Source organism: Phoca vitulina, unplaced genomic scaffold (assembly GCF_004348235.1).
Source record: "Phoca vitulina isolate PV1807 unplaced genomic scaffold, GSC_HSeal_1.0 scaffold83, whole genome shotgun sequence".
Lineage (NCBI taxonomy): Eukaryota > Metazoa > Chordata > Mammalia > Carnivora > Phocidae > Phoca > Phoca vitulina.
This window is the reverse complement of record NW_022589786.1, coordinates 4,527,435-4,543,949: the sequence shown is the minus strand read 5'-3', so window position 1 is coordinate 4,543,949 and position 16,515 is coordinate 4,527,435. Positions and strand designations below refer to the sequence as shown.

The following is a 16,515-nucleotide window of genomic DNA, read 5'->3' as shown; positions in this document are numbered from 1 at the left end:
GGGCCTCCTCATTCAGGGCCAGTCAGTATGAGTCAGTGACTGGTCCTGGCCTAGATTTATCCCTTCCATTTCCTGTTCCCTGAACCTAGGCCAAGGGTGGATCCATTAGCCTCTTCTCTAAACTGAAGTAGGCAGCTTGTGGTCACTCCCTGTATAAGTGTGGGTCTAATCAGGAGAGAGAAACCACGCCATAACTTGAACAAGTAGTTTAAAGATTATAATGAGTCTGGGATAATGAGGGATCGGCTAGTAACAAGTAAAGAGAACTCTAAAGAATATAAAAACAGCAGATACAAGAAGGAGCCACTGCTGGTAGGGCCAAGATAGTAAGAGCATCCAAGGAAGAATCTCTCAACCCCCACTAGGCTGGGATCCAGGCCTCAGGGCCCACTGAATGGCAGAGAAGTCGCTATGATGCCATGCTGGTGGATCTTGCTAGAAATCCACCCTCTGGGCTGAAAAATTTCCCTCTCAGGTGCTGGAAAAAGCTATTCACAGAGGCACTTCACTGAAGGCACTCTGCTATGAAAGTGCACAAGGGAGAACAGACAATGGAGGAAGCTGCTGGCTGCTAGGTGCCACCAGTCCCTGTACACAGCAGGAGCCTGGTGCTGAGGGAGCCATCCTCACAAGATGGGCATGGGGCCACCGCCCACATGGCAAGGGCCTGGCGAGTGAGCACACTGGAACCAGGAAGGAAAACCTTTCCCCTTCCAGTGTGTCTCCAGAACCTTTACTGACAAGGTTTAACATCCTGCCAGTGGGCAAAGGAAAAAAAAAAATATCTAAAGTGTGCAGATCGGGGCACCTGGGTGGCTCAGTCAGTTAAGCAGTTAAGTGTCCGCCTTCGGCCCAGGTCATGATCCCAGGGTCCTGGGATTGAGTCCCGCATGGGGCTCCCTGCTCAGCGGGGAGTCTGCTTCTCCTTCTCTCTCTGTAGCTCCCCTGGCTTGTGTTCACTCTCTCTCTGTCAAATAAAATCTTTTAAAAAAATTAAAGGGTCCGGATCTATTTTCTTTTTTTTCTTTTTTCTTTTTTTTTTAAAGATTGAATTTATTTATTTGACGGAGAGAGACACAGCGAGAGAGGGAACACAAGCAGGGGGAGTGGGAGAGGGAGAAGCAGGCTTCCCGCGGAGCAGGGAGCCCCGGATCTATTTTCATAGAGCAAACAAAAAGGATGAATTGGGGCACCTGGGTGGCTCAGTCGCTAAACATCTGCTTTCGGCTCAGGTCAAGATCCCGGGGTCCTGGGATGGAGCCCCGAATCGCATTGGGCTCCCTGCTTGGCGGGAAGCCTGCTTCTCCCTCTTCCACTCCCCCTGCTGGTGTTCCCTCTCTCGCTGTGTCTCTGTCAAATAAAATCTTAAAAAAAAAAAAAGGAATTGGAGGTGAGACAATAAATCAATAATGAGCACACTCTCAAAAAGGTTTCATGTATTAAGACTATACCTCAACCAGGGGTTCCCCCAACCAAGCAGAGGAGGGGTACTAAAAGTATACCTTGAGATTAAGGGGCAGTGAATCTAGGATGAAGCCTAGAAATCCGGGTTGTTAATAAGCTGTCCAAACAGTTCTGTTGATGAGAGCTCTCTGAAACTACTAACTCAGACTGGGCCCCTCTGGCAGATTCCTTGGATATTCCAAGGAGAGTGTGTGTCCGTCCCCCCACCCCCCACCCCCATGCTCCTGTGTATGTAGAGGTGTGTGTGTGTGTGTGTGTGTGACTGCAATTCCCAGTCCTGGCAAGCCTCTTTCTCTGTTAGTGTCCTAGAGCACCTCTGCCTTCATCTGTCTTCACCCATGGCTGTGGATCTCACATCCTCGTCGCTTCATTTCTCCACCTCTTTGTGTCTGCCTCTCAAGCCCACTCTTGTCTTCCCACTTTTGTGCTTGCTGTTCCCTCTGCCTCCCTCCTTCCCAAATAGCTCCTCTTCATTATATGAACGTGTACTCTCCAACCTTGACTCAGACTACCTCCTCCCGAAACCTCCGCATTCGGAACCCCTCTCCCGCCCCCAACACACTCCAGTCTGAGTTAGAGATCCTCTCTCAGCTCCCATGATACAGCCCGTCTAACACTGCGTTTTCACCGCCTGCTCCCTTGGCTCCCGACTGGGCCATGTCCTTTTCACTGGTGCATCTTGGATACCTAGCACTGTGCTGGCTCACGGCTGGGACTCGTTTACACCAGTAAATGTGATTGTCCCTTTAGGGAGGGGCGGAGTCTGTCGTCTTCACTCCGGGGACCTTGCATTCCCAGCCCCTAATACAGGCCTGACACGAAGCAGGTGGCCGAAAAATGACCAGTAGGCGTTGGAGGCTGGCCCAGCCGGCTGCAGGAGAGCGGGGGGTCTCCGGCCCCGCCCACCGGAAGGAGGCGGGACGGCCAACGGCGGTCAGGCGGCTCTCCGCCCACCGGGCCAGGGGGCAGGGCCTAACTGCCGGCGGGCCGGGTGGGGGCGGGGCCTGGCGGGAGAGGCGGCTCTTCCCGGCACCCAGCCCCGGAAGCACAGCCGCGCGAGCTCTCCGAGCCGGCAGAAGCGTCGCTCCCGCAGCCGCCGCCACCGCCACCGCCACCGCCGCCACCACCACATCCACAGTCATGCCGGTGAGTGCCTGCTCGCTCCCGCCCCGGGCAGACCCGGGTCCCCGGCTTGCGCCTCGGCTGCACCGCCGATCGGCCACACGTCACTCTGCAAGGGCTCAGGCCGCCGCCGGAGCTTTTGCCTCTCTTCTCACTCCTTCCCTCCCCATCTACTTCCAGCTTCTGCGACCCTCCAGAAAATCCGATCCGAAAGGGGTTTTATGTAGGAGTCAGGCCTCAGAACATCGGAGCTGCAAGGCCTCCAGGTGTTACAAGCCCAACCCTTCCCTGCATAGACGGGGAAACTGAGACCCAGGGAGGGGGCAGAGTCGCCGAGTTCACCCAGGAAGCGGGTGGCGAGCTGGAGCTGGGACGTCTAGTCCCTGTGCCTTACCCCTGTTTGCCCCTGTCTGCGGAGCTGGCTTGAAAGGGGGAGTGGGGGAGGGGGTGGGGTGGCTATTGCCTCCTGGGCGGGGCAGGTTTTCAGAGATCCGCGGTTTTCTTTCCTACCACCTGCCCACTCGCCCATTTTCAGTTCAGCCCTGGGCGACACTGACTGGAGACAACAGTGCTTTTAACCTTTCCTACCGATCACTTTCTGAACCTGAACCCATGAGCCCATGAGAGGTTAAGGGACCTGCTCAAAAATTGCCAGTTGAAGGCGCCTGGGTGGCTCAGTTGGTTAAGCGACTGCCTTCGGCTCAGGTCATGATCCTGGAGTCCCTGGATCGAGTCCCGCATCGGGCTCCCTGCTCAGCAAGGAGCCTGCTTCTCCCTCTGACCCTCTCCCCTCTCCTGTGCTCTCTCTCTCTCTCATTCTCTCTGTCTCAAATAAATAAATAAAATCTTTTAAAAAACAAAAAAAAACAAAAAAAATTGCCAGTTGAGGGACGCCTGGGTGGCTCAGTCGGTTAAGCGGCTGCCTTCGGCCTGGGTCATGATCCCAGCGTCCTGGGATCGAGTCCCACATCGGGCTCCTTGCTCAGCAGGGAGCCTGCTTCTCCCTCTCTCTCCCTCTGCTTGTGCTCTCTCTGTCAAATAAATAAAATCTTAAAAAAAAAAAAAATTGCCAGTTGCTCAAAGACAGGGTTTGGGGAGGAATGAGCAGGTCTTAGGGGCCTTTGCCACTCACTCAGTCTTAATGCACATACGTGGTTGCTCAGGGTCTCATTTTGTAGATAAGAAATTAAGGACTTTGGCAGATCAAAAGAGAAAAAGCCCAGGAACTTACTGGAGGTCTCCTTTAGGCATTGGGTGGAGCCAGGATTGAGCCCCTTATCTTCAGGCTCCCAGTCTCTCCTGGCCTGACCACTTGGGAAATAAATGCCAGACAAAAGTAGTTATACCGGATTGAGAGTAAGCTGTGATGCCAAGCCCGTCCTGTAGAGCCTGGTTGGGGTCATGTGGTGGTTAGCAGTTTCCCCCAGGGTGCCTGGTTTATGGTTCTGCTTCAAGTGGATACCCAGAGGTGTCCCACAGATGCCCTGTGTCTTAGCAGCCTAGCTTTGGGGAGCTGGCAGGTAAGCCAGAGGCCCCCTGGGCCAAGTCACAAACATCTCAGGTGTCATTTCCGTTGGGTCTTGCCAGGTGCCTTGAGACAAATCCTCAGCACAAAGTATGGACAAAGAACCTGACGTTATCAGCCCTCCTACTTGAGCAAATCTGCCTGTGGCAATGTTAAGAGGACAGCATTAATCACCCTGGGACTAGGATAGTCAAGGTCACTAGGTTTTTGTAGAGGGTGGCAGTGAAGGAAAGACCAGTTTGAGGATCACTCTATAGTCTGTGTTCACTTCTGGAGATTTTGACAGGCAAAAGACCCTCCAGAGCAGATGGTCAGAATGAAGAGGGCACTTGGCACCACATCACAAGATGAGAAGCTGAAGAGAGGAGGGTATTAGTCAAGGGGCTGTGGTCAAAACTGGTCAGCATGTCACCTGAGAGGTTTCTCAGACAAAAATTTGGAATCTCAGAAGCCTCTTTGAAAAAATCTGTGCCCTTGCTTGTCAACTGCGTGACCTTGGGCAAGCCGCTTTACCTCTCTGCCTTTATTTCCTCATCTGTAAAATGGGGATAAAATCTGATCTCAGGGGACTATTGTTAGTATTACCTGGAAAAACACCAGTAAAATACGTAGCATAGCCAGTCCCCAAGAAATGGTAGCACTTGTGTCAACCTAGGACAACTGGGGTAGAACTAGAGGCAGGCAAGTGTTAACCCCATTTTAACAAGGACCACAGTGGTTAGGAGTTTAGGCTTTGAAGACATTTTCAGTCTGGGCTCTGTTCCTCACTAGCTGTGTCACCCTGAGTGAGTGACCTAACCTCTGAATCTCAGCTCCCTTGTCTGTCAGGAAAGGATAATAATGGCCATCTCATGGGGACCTTGTGATGTTTAAACAGGGTAATGTGTGCAAAGTTAGAACAATGCCTGGCATGTAGTCCTATTCAAATATTAGTATTCGTAAACTAATTGACGTTGTGTTCAAAGACTAAATATCCTGGATATTTGAGAAAGACTTCCTTCTCTGGGAGGGGGCTGGACAAGGTGACTCCACTGCATTTCTGCCCTTCCAGTTCTGAGATTCTGTTAAAGAATTTTACAGTTTACTGGACTTTTTCATTGCTTTAAAGGACCTTAGAGGTGACAGGCCTGTCTGAGGGGCTGAGGCAATAGGGGGCTGGCCTTGGGATTCTCTGTAAAGAATGGATTACTCTGTCCTTTAAGTAGATTTTCTACCACCCCCAAATGGACTTGTGCAAGTCCGAGTAGAGGGAAAGAGCACCGACTTGTAACGTTGGCCACCCAGAAGCCGCCTCCTGGCTTCTGACCTCTGTACTGTGGAGGATGAAAGGGGACCCGTGCTCTGTAGGTAGCAGCAGAAAGCTTCACTTCTGTTGACTTGAGGTTCTTGGGCAGCATACACTTGTTCCTTTTCATGAGCTGTCCCACTCCCAGAGCTCCTGCTGAGAGTCAGGGTCACAGGATGGCACCTGGCAGCACTGTTGGCAGCTCACTAGCAAAACGTCCCTGGAGCCAGGAAGGCCTGGGTTCGCATCCCAGCCGCGGCACAGACTCGCTCCGTGAACCCCTGGGAGCGTCAGTTTCCTCTGGAGTAAAATAGGGTCTCTAGCTCCCTTCCCAAGCCCGGTGAGAACTGAGATTCTGTGTACCGAGCATTTGGCGCACAGGGGCACTCAGTAGACTTAGGTCTTATATTGGTCTTGCAGACCCTTTAAGTCTTTGCGTGGGTATCCAGGTGCAAACCATTGACAAATCTGGATTGTCTGTTGGTTATTCTAGAGCAGGAGTCGGCACACTTTTTCTTAAAGGGCCAGGTGAATGCTTGAAATGCTTTAGGCTTCAGGAACCATCTGGTCCCTTTACAACTACTCAACTCTGCCATTCCAGTGTGAAAGTAAGCCAACAGGCTTAGCAGTGTTCCAGTAAAACTTCATAAAACCAGCTCAGAGTCCGGCTGTAGTTTGCCAGTTCACATTCTAGAACAGCATCTCAAACTGTAATGTGGGCAGGAATAAACTGGGTGTCTTGGAGTTGTTTTTCAGTTTTTATTTTTAAGCAATCTCTTCACCCAACCTGGGGCTCGAACTCACGACCCCAAGATAAAGAGTTGCACGCTTCTCGGACTGAGCCCTCCAGGGTTTCTTGTTAAAACGAGGATTCTGATTCAGGAGGCCTGGGGTGGGACCTAAGATTTTGCATTTTGCAAGCTCCCAGGTCACGCTGATACTATTGGTCTGAGGACCACACCTTAAAGACAAGATTTTGGAATACTTGCTACAAATCCTGTTTTCCAGAATTTGTTGTGGTTGTTGTTAAGTAGTCATACAAGCTAAAGGAATCAGAGGTGTTTAACTAGAAGAAAAGAAAAACTAACCATTTTCTTTAAGGCAGGTTTTGCAGATTTGGCCTCAGTAAAATAGTGGAAAACCAAACTCTTAACTCTTGGTCTTAGTTTCCCCTGGACAGCATGATGATTGAAGCCAAACCCAAACATGTTCTGAGACTTGGAAAGAGCTTGAGAAGCCATTAGTCCAATTTTTCTAGGTGTGTGGCCTTGCCTCCCTGTGTCTCCCCAATGGGTTAAAAATGGAGAGAGTCCCAGGGCCCAGCCCAGAGCCTCAGAGCTGATAGAGGTAATTGCTTGCAGAGTTGCATGTCCTCAAGTCCCCAAGTGATTCTTCTGTGCACTGAGCTTGAGAAAACTTGAGTTGGCTAATACCTTGTTGGTAAGATAAGGTGACTGGGGCCCTTAAGGCGCAGGGATTTTTTTTTTTTTTTAAAGGCACAGGGATTTTTGCCTGAGGTCTTCCAGCGAGAAACATTGATATGTCCAGAATTCCAATTGAGGTAACAAAGTTGAAATATTTTGGAATGCTTGGGCGCCTGGGTGGCTCAGTCAGTTAAGCGTCTGCCTGCCCCTGCTCAGCGGGGAGTCTGCTTCTCCTTCTCCCTCTGCCCCTGCGCCCACTCAGCTCACGAACTCTCTCCCTCTCTCTCTCTCTAAAATAAATAAAATCTTAAAAAAAAAATACTTTGGAATGCTCCATGAAGCATGTAGCCATTGTTTTTTGAAGTGAAGGAAAAGAGAGCTGTGGAACAAACTAATAATAATGCAACAGCTAATTTTTCACCCAGTGGAGACTACTAGTAGGTTCCAGCCTCTTAATGTTTTAGTTACCTTTTGCTCCTGAGGAATGACCCCAAATCTCGGTGGTTGAAAAGGGTAAACGTTTATTAATTCTTAGTTTCTGAGAGTCGGGAATCTGGGGGTAGCTCTGCGGGGTGTCCCAGGCACGGGGTGTCTGATGAAGATGCATGAAGATGTCTGCCGGGCTGTAGTCATCTGAAGGAGCGTCTGCTTCCACAATGGCTCCCTCACATAGCTGTTGGCTGGACACTCAGTTGCTCACCGTGAGCACCTCTCCATAGGGTTGCTTGAGGGTCTCTAAGACGTCTCAGCCAGCTTCCTCCAGAGAGAGAGCAAGGAAGAAGCCCCAGTGTCTTTCATGACCTGGCCTCAGAAGTCACATAACATCACTTCAGCCATATTCTGCCAGACACACACCAACCCTGAGACATTGTGGAAGGGGACTTCTCAAGGGCATAAATACTCAGGAGGTGGAGGTCACTGGGGCCATCTTGCAGGCTGGCTCCCACACTTAAAATGATTGTCCCATTCACTAACCTGGAGAAGGGACTCTCATACCCATTTTTCAGATGTAGAAACCAGGGCAAGAAGAGTTAAATAACTTACTCGTGGTGGTACACCTTGTAAGTGCCAGAGCTGGGGACTGAGGCTGGGCTTATTTCCAGAGATTTTAAAATAGAAGATGTATTGGTATAGTAAATTTTGTCTGAAAGCAAAGGAAGGACCCAGAGGTCCTCAACCAGCTATGTCAATCATCTGCTCACTCAACAAAATGTAGTAAGCACCTACTGTGTGCTAGGCGCTGTTCAAGGATCGGGTCACAGCAGTGAACTGAACAAAGCTTGCCTTCAGGCCCTTGGAGACTATAGGATGTTGAGCCCATATGAAGAGTCGAGGAGTCTGGGCCCCCTTACTGGCCCAGCCTCCGACCCACTGGGAGCCCAGGCAAATCCCTTCCTGGGACTCAGGTGCTGCCTTGGACCATGAGGCACGTGGGTGAGCACAGTGATCTCCGTGTATCAGAATACCAGAGACGCTTATTAGCCACGATAGACGCCCCAGCCCACGCTCGTTGATCAGAATAGTTTTTGCAAGTTCTTGGGTGATTCTAATGCAGATGATGATCTTCTGATGTATAAATAAGACCACCAGATCAGCATTGCTCAGAGGCCATGGGCCCACCTATGTCAGAGTTGTCGGTGGTCTCAAGAACCAAGATTTTGAAGGTAAGACTTTAAACTAGCTTCCCAGGTGATTCTACTCATCGTGTGCTAGACACTGCTGAAGGATTTGTAGGGATTATCTCATTCAATACAACAGCCTGTGAGATGGAGGAACCCTTTCTTAATTCCACTTTACACTCTAATAGAGTGGGACTCAGAAACAGGCTGCTGGTAAGTCTGATGACAGCCAGCCTGGCCCAGTCTCTCTGCGCTCTGTCTTGGCCCCTGGGTGGGCCTGCATGCTGGTGGGGGGTGTGGGTCGTGCCGCAGGACTGGCTCACGGTCCCCTTTGTTTTAGAAGCACGAGTTCTCCGTGGACATGACCTGTGAAGGCTGCTCAAATGCCGTCAGCCGGGTGCTCAACAAGCTGGGAGGTGAGTGAGTGGCCCGCGGGTAGGGGTGAGGTGGGGGAGGCCGGTGCCCTTAAATTGCGTGCAAATGCATGCAGCCACGGAGCCGGAGAGGCTTGAGTTGAAGCCGATAATAACAGGACGACTAAAATGTATTGAGTACTTACGTAGCATGTGCCCAGTACTCTGCTTGGTGGCTTCCTGTGGACCACATCGTCTGTTCCTCACCAGAGCCATTTAGGTGGCTCCTTAGACTGTCTCCATTATAAGCAGGAGGAACTGAAGTTCAGAGAAGTTGAGCGACTTCACTGAGATCTCACAGTCAAAGTGGCAGAGCTGGGATTTGGCCACATAGTCCAGCTCACGGTCCTGGCAGCACTAGGTAACATGTTGGTGATCTTCGGTGTGATCATTTTGCAGATGATACATTGGAGTGTCATTTTCTATTAACATTTAGAAAATTGTAATATTTTTTAAAAATGGACTTTGACTCAAGTCACATGCAGAAGTCCTAAAGCGCCTCTTCTGGACATATTTAGAAAACCGTTATTCTCATCCAGCCCCCTTGGTTCTCAGCTGGGGAAACTGAGGCCCAAAGAGGGCTGGGGTCTGGCTCTGGGGCTCCATGAGGTAATGACTGAGCTGTGATCAGAGTTCTGGTAGTGCTGGGCAGTCCGTCTTCTAAGATTTTTCACGTTTAAAACCCAAATAATACCCAGATTTCAAAGGGCTTCTACATGGATGGGATCCCATTAGCACTTGGAGCATTCCTCTGAGCTGGCCTTTCCGTCTGTGGAATGGGGATGTTGACACCAGAGCCCGGGAGGGGAAGGCACTTGCCCAAAGTGAGTCAATGGCTGGTTTCTAGTCCTGGAAACTGGAATCTTAATTTGAAAGAATCTGAAGCAGAAGGAAAAACCTGGCTGCTGACTTGCCGTGTGACTGGGGCCACCCTAGCTGTGTGTGGGCGTGTCAGCCTCTGTCAGCTTCTGCTGTGGATCCTGTAAGAGTGAAACTCTGCTCGAAAGCCCCTCCAGTATGACGTGGCACGTTCCGGATGAAGTGAGGGGTGAGGGCGGGCCTGCTTTCACTCTTGACAGCTTGAAGACACCCGACCAGGAATCTGGGCTGCAAGGAACACCTTTGAAACCCACTGGGTTGGATGATCCCAGAGTTTCTTCCAGCGCTATGATGCCACCGAAATATTTGTTCCAAAGAGAAGGGAGACACTTCTGAACCAAAACACAAAAATCCAGTGTGCAGCAAGGACACGTTACGTTTTTTTCTCCCTCAGTATCCGTTAGGTACAAATTGCAGACATTATGACTAAATCCTGTGCCCTGGGCTTTTTAAGGCTGTTTGATGTTTGGGGATCTCCCTTTGAATTTGGATGGGTTTCTCCCCATCTTTGACTACTGTCCCCACTTGGGTGGCCTCTTGAGGTCAGAAGGATTAGTTGGAGCCTTAGATGAGCAGTGCTGGGCCTGAGGAATCGCAGCTAATGGCATATGTGAACTGGAGAGACCATAGGGGCTGGCCACCCTGAATTCCTTCATGTGCAGATGGGGAAACAGGCCTAGAAGGGGCAGGACCCACCTGTAGTCATCCAACAAGTCAGTGGTGAAGCCAGGCCTAGAACCTGTCAAGGGCTTCCCCTCTGCATTCCATTTTCTCAACAAGACACATCCTAGGTATTCCCATGGACTGCTCTTCGGGGAAGGGAGGGTGGCTTGAAATTGACACAGCCCTTTAGGAGGGTGGTTTTACAATATCAACATTTAAAATGTGCCAGTCCGTTGCGCCCCCGTTTCCATTCTGTAAATTCATGGTATAGAAATATTTTCACAAGTTTTATATGTTCAAGTATGTTCACTGTAGCGTTGCAGCAGGGCACTGAGTGGATGTACGGGGCGTCCACACTGCGGAATGCAGTGTAGCTGTTAAAAAGAGGATGATGTAAGTCTGTATGTACTGAGATGGCAAGATCCCCTGGACACTGGAAAGTGAAATATAGCAAGACCTGTTTATAGAGTGCAATGCCGTTTGGGGGAATTACTTTTCACTTGTCTGTCTGGGAGAAAGACTGGGTAGATGCCATGCTGTTTGTAGTGACTTCTGGAGGCCTTCCACTTTCTAGTTTTATTCAGAAATGTTTGCTTTTTTTTTTTTTTCAGTGGTGTGTCTGTGTTAACTACTTTTGAAATTAAAAAGAAGAAAAAATTTAAAAGAAGCCCCAGCCTCGAGCAGGGATTGGCAAACTATCGTCTGTGGGCCAAATCTAGCCCCCAGTCTGTTTTTGTACAGCTGAGAATGGTTTTTCATTTTAAAGGGGCGTAAAAGCGATACACAGAGAGAGAAGATGATGCAGCTGAGTCCATGTGGCCCCTGATGCCTAAAACATGACTCTGGCCCTTTATAGGAAGAGTTTGCTGATCCCTGGCATGGAGGAAAGGGGAAGGTGGTTGTGAATAAGAATTCTAGAGCCTGAACTCTCTGGCTCTGATTGGGAGGGTCTCTGCTTCCTCCCTACACACCTCACTTCCTTTTCCTGCAGGAGTTGAGTTTGACATTGACCTGCCCAACAAGAAGGTTTGCATCAACTCTGAGCACAGCGTGGACATTCTACTGGAGACCCTGGAGAAAACAGGAAAGGCTGTTTCCTACCTCGGCCCCAAGTAGCGAGGGCCCAGACCCCCAGGCCCAAGATGGACCAAAGGGAGCAGGTGGGTAAAGCCCCAGCCCTTGTACAAAATATGTCATTATCTAATGCAAATCCCATGTTCCGGGAATCCTTACAGCCCCCTGAGAGTACACAGAGCACTGTGTTATGTCTCCCAGGGTCCCTTTTATGACTTGGGGAGTGTATCTCGTGATCAGCAGGGGTTAAGTATAGAGCGTAGAGCTTGAGCAATGCTTTGATAAACTGTCCCATCCAAGAGGACCCTATGCCCTGGGCATCATGCTCCTGTGCCCTGACCAGGTAAGTTAATTCAACTTGGCCTCTCTCCCCACTCGGAACTGGTGTCAGCTTCCTGAGCATGCCCTCTGCCCCGACTGGTACAAAAGCAATCGTCATGTCCAGGCTGGATGTCCCCTTTAAATGTCCACAATCCAGAGAGGCACGTAAGTGTGGCACTGTGCCGAACCATTCGCTGTGGAACCAGGACAGACCTCACTGACTGATCCAGCGCTCCTTCCCTCTGTACCCTGCTCCAGAATCCTTCATGGCACAGAATCCTTCCCTCCCTGGCTGTCACTGCCCTTGTCGTGCTTGAATTACAGTGACTGCCACATCCCTGCCGTGGATCAGGGCTCAGTGCCATTGAGAAACATGAGGCCTGGAGAGGGGAGGGGACTTGACCCAAGCCCCACACAGGCGAGTGGCAGAGGCAGGATGAGAGGCGTCCTGAATCAGAGTTCTGTCGTGGCCGGTGGCCTTGTTCCTGTGTGTGGGCCCACGAGAGCTCCCCAGGCAGAGGCCAGCCACAGCTGGGCTGTGGCTGTGTCCTGTGTAGGGGGTGACATCACATGAAATCATGTCAGATGCATCTGTTTTCCTCATCCCCTTTCTGTCCATGGACACAGCCCATGGTCAGGAATGAGCCCAGGATGAATAATGATGTCCTCATTTCACATTGTGACTTTGAATACTTCTTACATTCTGGAGACTCAGGCCTTTCGTCTCTAAAATGGGGCCACAACCTCTATCCTGTTTTCCTGCCGTGGGGGATGGTTACTGGGAAATCCCTCTGAAAATGAAGGATGATCCTCAAAGAGAAGATATGTTTCCACCATGCTGCGGATCAGTGTTGGTCACATGGTTCCTGAACCCTGAGGGGTTTTGGAGGAGAATGATGGGTGGCAATCTGGGCCCCTCCATCTGTCCCTGGTTGCCCTGTTTCGTAAGGGGCCTCTGTGTCAGTTTATAAGATTGTGGTTGATAAAAGTGCTCTGACAAGACAGGATGGAAGGAGGGAAGAGCCAGAACTTCCTGAGTAGGCGAACCACATGGGGGAGCCCCAACATAGACCCCTCCCTTTGGAGACTCCTGGCCCCAGCATATGAATCTTGTTCAACTCCTGCCAGTTGTAAACCATGGGTAACTTGATGTGTGTTCTTCTCATAGTAGTTTTTATATTTATTGAGGTGAAATTCACATAACATACAATTAAAGTGTACCATTTAGTGGATTTCCTGCATTCATGATGTTGTGCAGCTCTGGTTTCAAAGTTTTTATCACCCCAGAAAAACTCCCCGAACCCATTAAGCGGTCACTCTCCACTGCCCCCTCTCCCAGCCCCTGGGAGCTGCTAATCTGCATTCGGCCTCTCGATTTGCCTCTTCTGGATGGCTCATTTAAAAGGAACCATACAATTTCACTTAGCATAACGTTTTCAGGATTCATCCAAGCTGTACCACGGATCAGCACTTTATTCCTTTCTGTGGCTGAGTAATTCTCACAGTTTTTAATTAATTAATTTATCTTTGCTTTTTTATTATGGAAGTTTTAAACATATAAGTAGTAAAATGAATCCCTGTGTACCCATTATCCAGATCCACTGATAAGTCATTGCCATCATTGTTCTATTTCATCTATGCCCATTATTTTGAAGCAAATTCTAGATAACAGCTAATTTTATCTGGGCAAGCATGTTAGCAAGCAATGTATAGTATGGAAAGGCTCCTGCAGACTCAGATGGACAGCACTTGGTGATTCTCACCCGTCAAGCGAGCTTCCCCCCGCCACATCCCTGCAGCATCTGTCTCCGTCTGTTTTCAGACACTCCCCAGTGACGGATTTGAAGCCAGGTTTGGGACTCAGAGAGAGAGAGTGTTTCTGGGTCATAAAGTCACCTCGACTGTCTGTTCATCGGCAGATTTGTTTGCTGGTGATTTTGTTCATTCTCTTCCCAGTGTGAATTGAAATAGGACAGGGAGAACCTACCATCCCAGCAGCCCCGGAGGTTCCCCAGGAGAAGGCGTTGGTGGAGATTGGCTTTGGCGAGATTAATGGGTTCCAGCCAACCCGACTATTACAGACTTGGTGGGAGGAGAGTGCAGGGCTGAATGCTGCGGTGCTCGTTCTGCTCCAGCACCTGGGTTTCCCACTTACCTCCCACAACTGCCCCTTAGGGAACCTCTGCTGCTTTTGCAATGCCTTCATGTGCACAGCAGATGGTGCTTTCCTTCCACCTAACTTCTCGTCTCTTCCAGGGCACTGATCTCCTGCCTTCCAGACAGACCAGGGGCCTGGCAGTCCTGCTCAGCGATGGCAGTGACCCTCACTTGCCCTGCTCCTCCCTAGCTTCCCTGCAATAAAGTTGAGCCGCTCTTGTTGGAGGTGTTGTCTCTTGCAGTGTCTGGATATTACTTGCTCACATGCTCTGAAGGAATAATTACAGTGCCTAATGGGGTTGGAGTTCTAAGGGCTCCCCACTGGGAGCACCAGGCCTGACAGATTGTGGTTCTTTGCTCTGTGATCTTCGGCAAGTCATTTCCCCTCTTTTTCCCATCTGCAGAGTGAAGATGTTGGGCCAGATGGGTGATCCCCTTTGTTTTCAATATTTTGAAAGACTTCTATCATCAAGTGCATTGCACTGAAGGGATGTTAAATCTTAGAGCAGTTAGAAAAGTGGGTAGAGGCTTGTAGACAGACTGCCTGGGATAGAGTCCATGCTCCAGGACCTCCCAGCTGGGCCACTTAATTTCTCGGTGTGCACAGGCTTAAAATGTAGTAATAGCATCCACTACAAATGGCGGCCGTGTGGATTAAATGAGGTGACACGTGTAAATCACTTCAAGTGGTGCTTACCAGTTAGACAGTAAACATTCTTTATTCACTCATTTGTGTGTATTCCATTAATCATAGGTCTATAGAAATGGCAGTTAGGATTCCAGTCAGCCTAAAAATAGTGTCTCACAGAGTTCATTCAATTATGTCAAAACAAAGGGTATGTTTTACTGTGTGTAGCTTTATTTTATTAAAAACTATATATTTCTTGGGGCACCTGGGTGGCTCAGTTGGTTAAGTGACTGCCTTCGGCTCAGGTCATGGTCCTGGAGTCCCGGGATCGAGTCCCACATCGGGCTCCCTGCTCAGCGGGGAGTCTGCTTCTCCCTCTGACCCTCTCCTGTCTCATGCTCTCTCTATCTCATTCTCTCTCTCAAATAAATAAATAAAATCTTTAAAAAAAAAAAAAAAACAAAAAACTATATATTTCTTTAAACCAGAAGTTCTCAAACTTTTATTGTCTTAGGAACCTCTTACACTCTTAAAGATTATTATTGTGTATCTCAAAGAGCTTTTGCTTATGTAGGTTATGCCTTATTAGAAATCAAATTTTTTTTTTTTAAATACCTGCTGGGATTTTTTTTTTTTTAAGATTTTTTATTTATTCATTTGAGACACACAGATACAGAGAGAGAGAGAGAGACAGCATGAGCAGGGAGAGAGGCAGAGGGAGAAGGAGAAGCAGGCTCCCCGCTGAGCCAGGAGCCCCATGCGGGGCCCGATCCCAGGACTCTGGGACCATGACCTGAGCCGAAGGCAGACGCCTAACCATCTGAGCCACCCAGGCACCCCAGAAATCAAATTTTTGAAATGCAAGAATACACGAGCCCATATCCCATTAGTCACTGGGACTAGATGAAGCCATTGCACATCTTTAGATTCTGGAAAATTTCACTGTATGATTGTAAGTGAAAGGAAAAGGCATCTCATAACAATCGTTTTCCCCCCCTTTACCTTCTGAAAGGGTTTTGGGTACCCCATGTGGAGAATCGCTTTAGCCATTTATGGGGCACTGATGGGGGACCAGCGCTGCTGGGCTCAGATGCGACCCAGCTCTGAAGCTGACCCAGCTGTGACCTTAGATCTGTCCCCTCATGTCCCCAGAAGCAGTTCTCTCCTCTGCACGTGGATAATGCCTGCACCTCGGGGAGCTTTGTAGCCAGAAATAAGACTTTGTTTCAACTCTAAGCTGTGTGCTAGCATAATTTTGGTCCCCTTACGAGATTATGAACTCTCAACCATTTCTGCCTTTAGTGGCCCTCAGCACAGGGACGCTCCCAACCCTCATGGTAGCTGGCCTTCTTGGCCACCAGATGGCAGTGTCCTTTGGGTTGGACCATCAGGAGAAGTTTAAGACCGGTCCTGTGGGTTCTGGAAGGATGAACCTGAGGGTTTTTCCATTTTCGGCGCCTCCCAGGAGACCTGGTTCAGGCTGGCTGGCCCATTGAGAACACCCCAGGATTGAGGTGCCGGTGCCGCTTGGGACGAGTGGGCCCGGGAGAAGTTCTTCCCCACCCCCTGCCCCCCTTCCGAGTTTCCAGCTGAGGCCCTTGGTTCTGTTCTTTGAGGCTCCAGAAGGGCCGGGAAGCTGCCCCGCCTATCAGCCACGCAGTTGGCCGCCCACAGAGTGAGATCAGCCGGCAGGGTGCGGGCTTCTGTGGGGGTGGGAGTTGGGAGCCGATGTGTCCACGTACGACTCAGGGCCTCCAGCGCCTGAGCCAGCCCTCGCCGCAGCCAAACCGCTCCCGGGTCCCCTAGGTATCGGGCTGTGGGTCGTGCTGCCCCCCTGTAACTGGAATGTTCTCCGCCTGCCTCCCCACCACCACCCTGTCTCCATGTAGAAATTCCTTTCCCTCCCTTACATACCACAGCTTCCATGAAACCTCTCCACAA

General features: G+C 50.0%; 1 protein-coding gene across 2 annotated transcripts; it reads left to right on the top strand.

The window, feature by feature from the left end:
• Positions 1-2,143: 2,143 nt before the first annotated feature.
• On the top strand, positions 2,144-14,758 carry ATOX1 (antioxidant 1 copper chaperone). Of its 2 annotated transcripts, none has more exons than XM_032395341.1 (4): positions 2,144-2,610; positions 8,783-8,855; positions 11,386-11,554; positions 14,046-14,758. In XM_032395341.1, exons 1-3 carry the CDS (start codon positions 2,302-2,304, stop codon positions 11,508-11,510), a joined length of 507 nt encoding a protein of 168 aa, XP_032251232.1. In that variant the 5' UTR covers positions 2,144-2,301; the 3' UTR covers positions 11,511-11,554; positions 14,046-14,758. The 2 variants fall into 2 exon arrangements, with proteins under 2 accessions (XP_032251232.1, XP_032251231.1); XM_032395340.1 differs by having other exon boundaries at positions 2,222-2,610; positions 8,780-8,855; positions 14,046-14,207.
• The last annotated feature ends 1,757 nt before the right edge of the window (positions 14,759-16,515 follow it).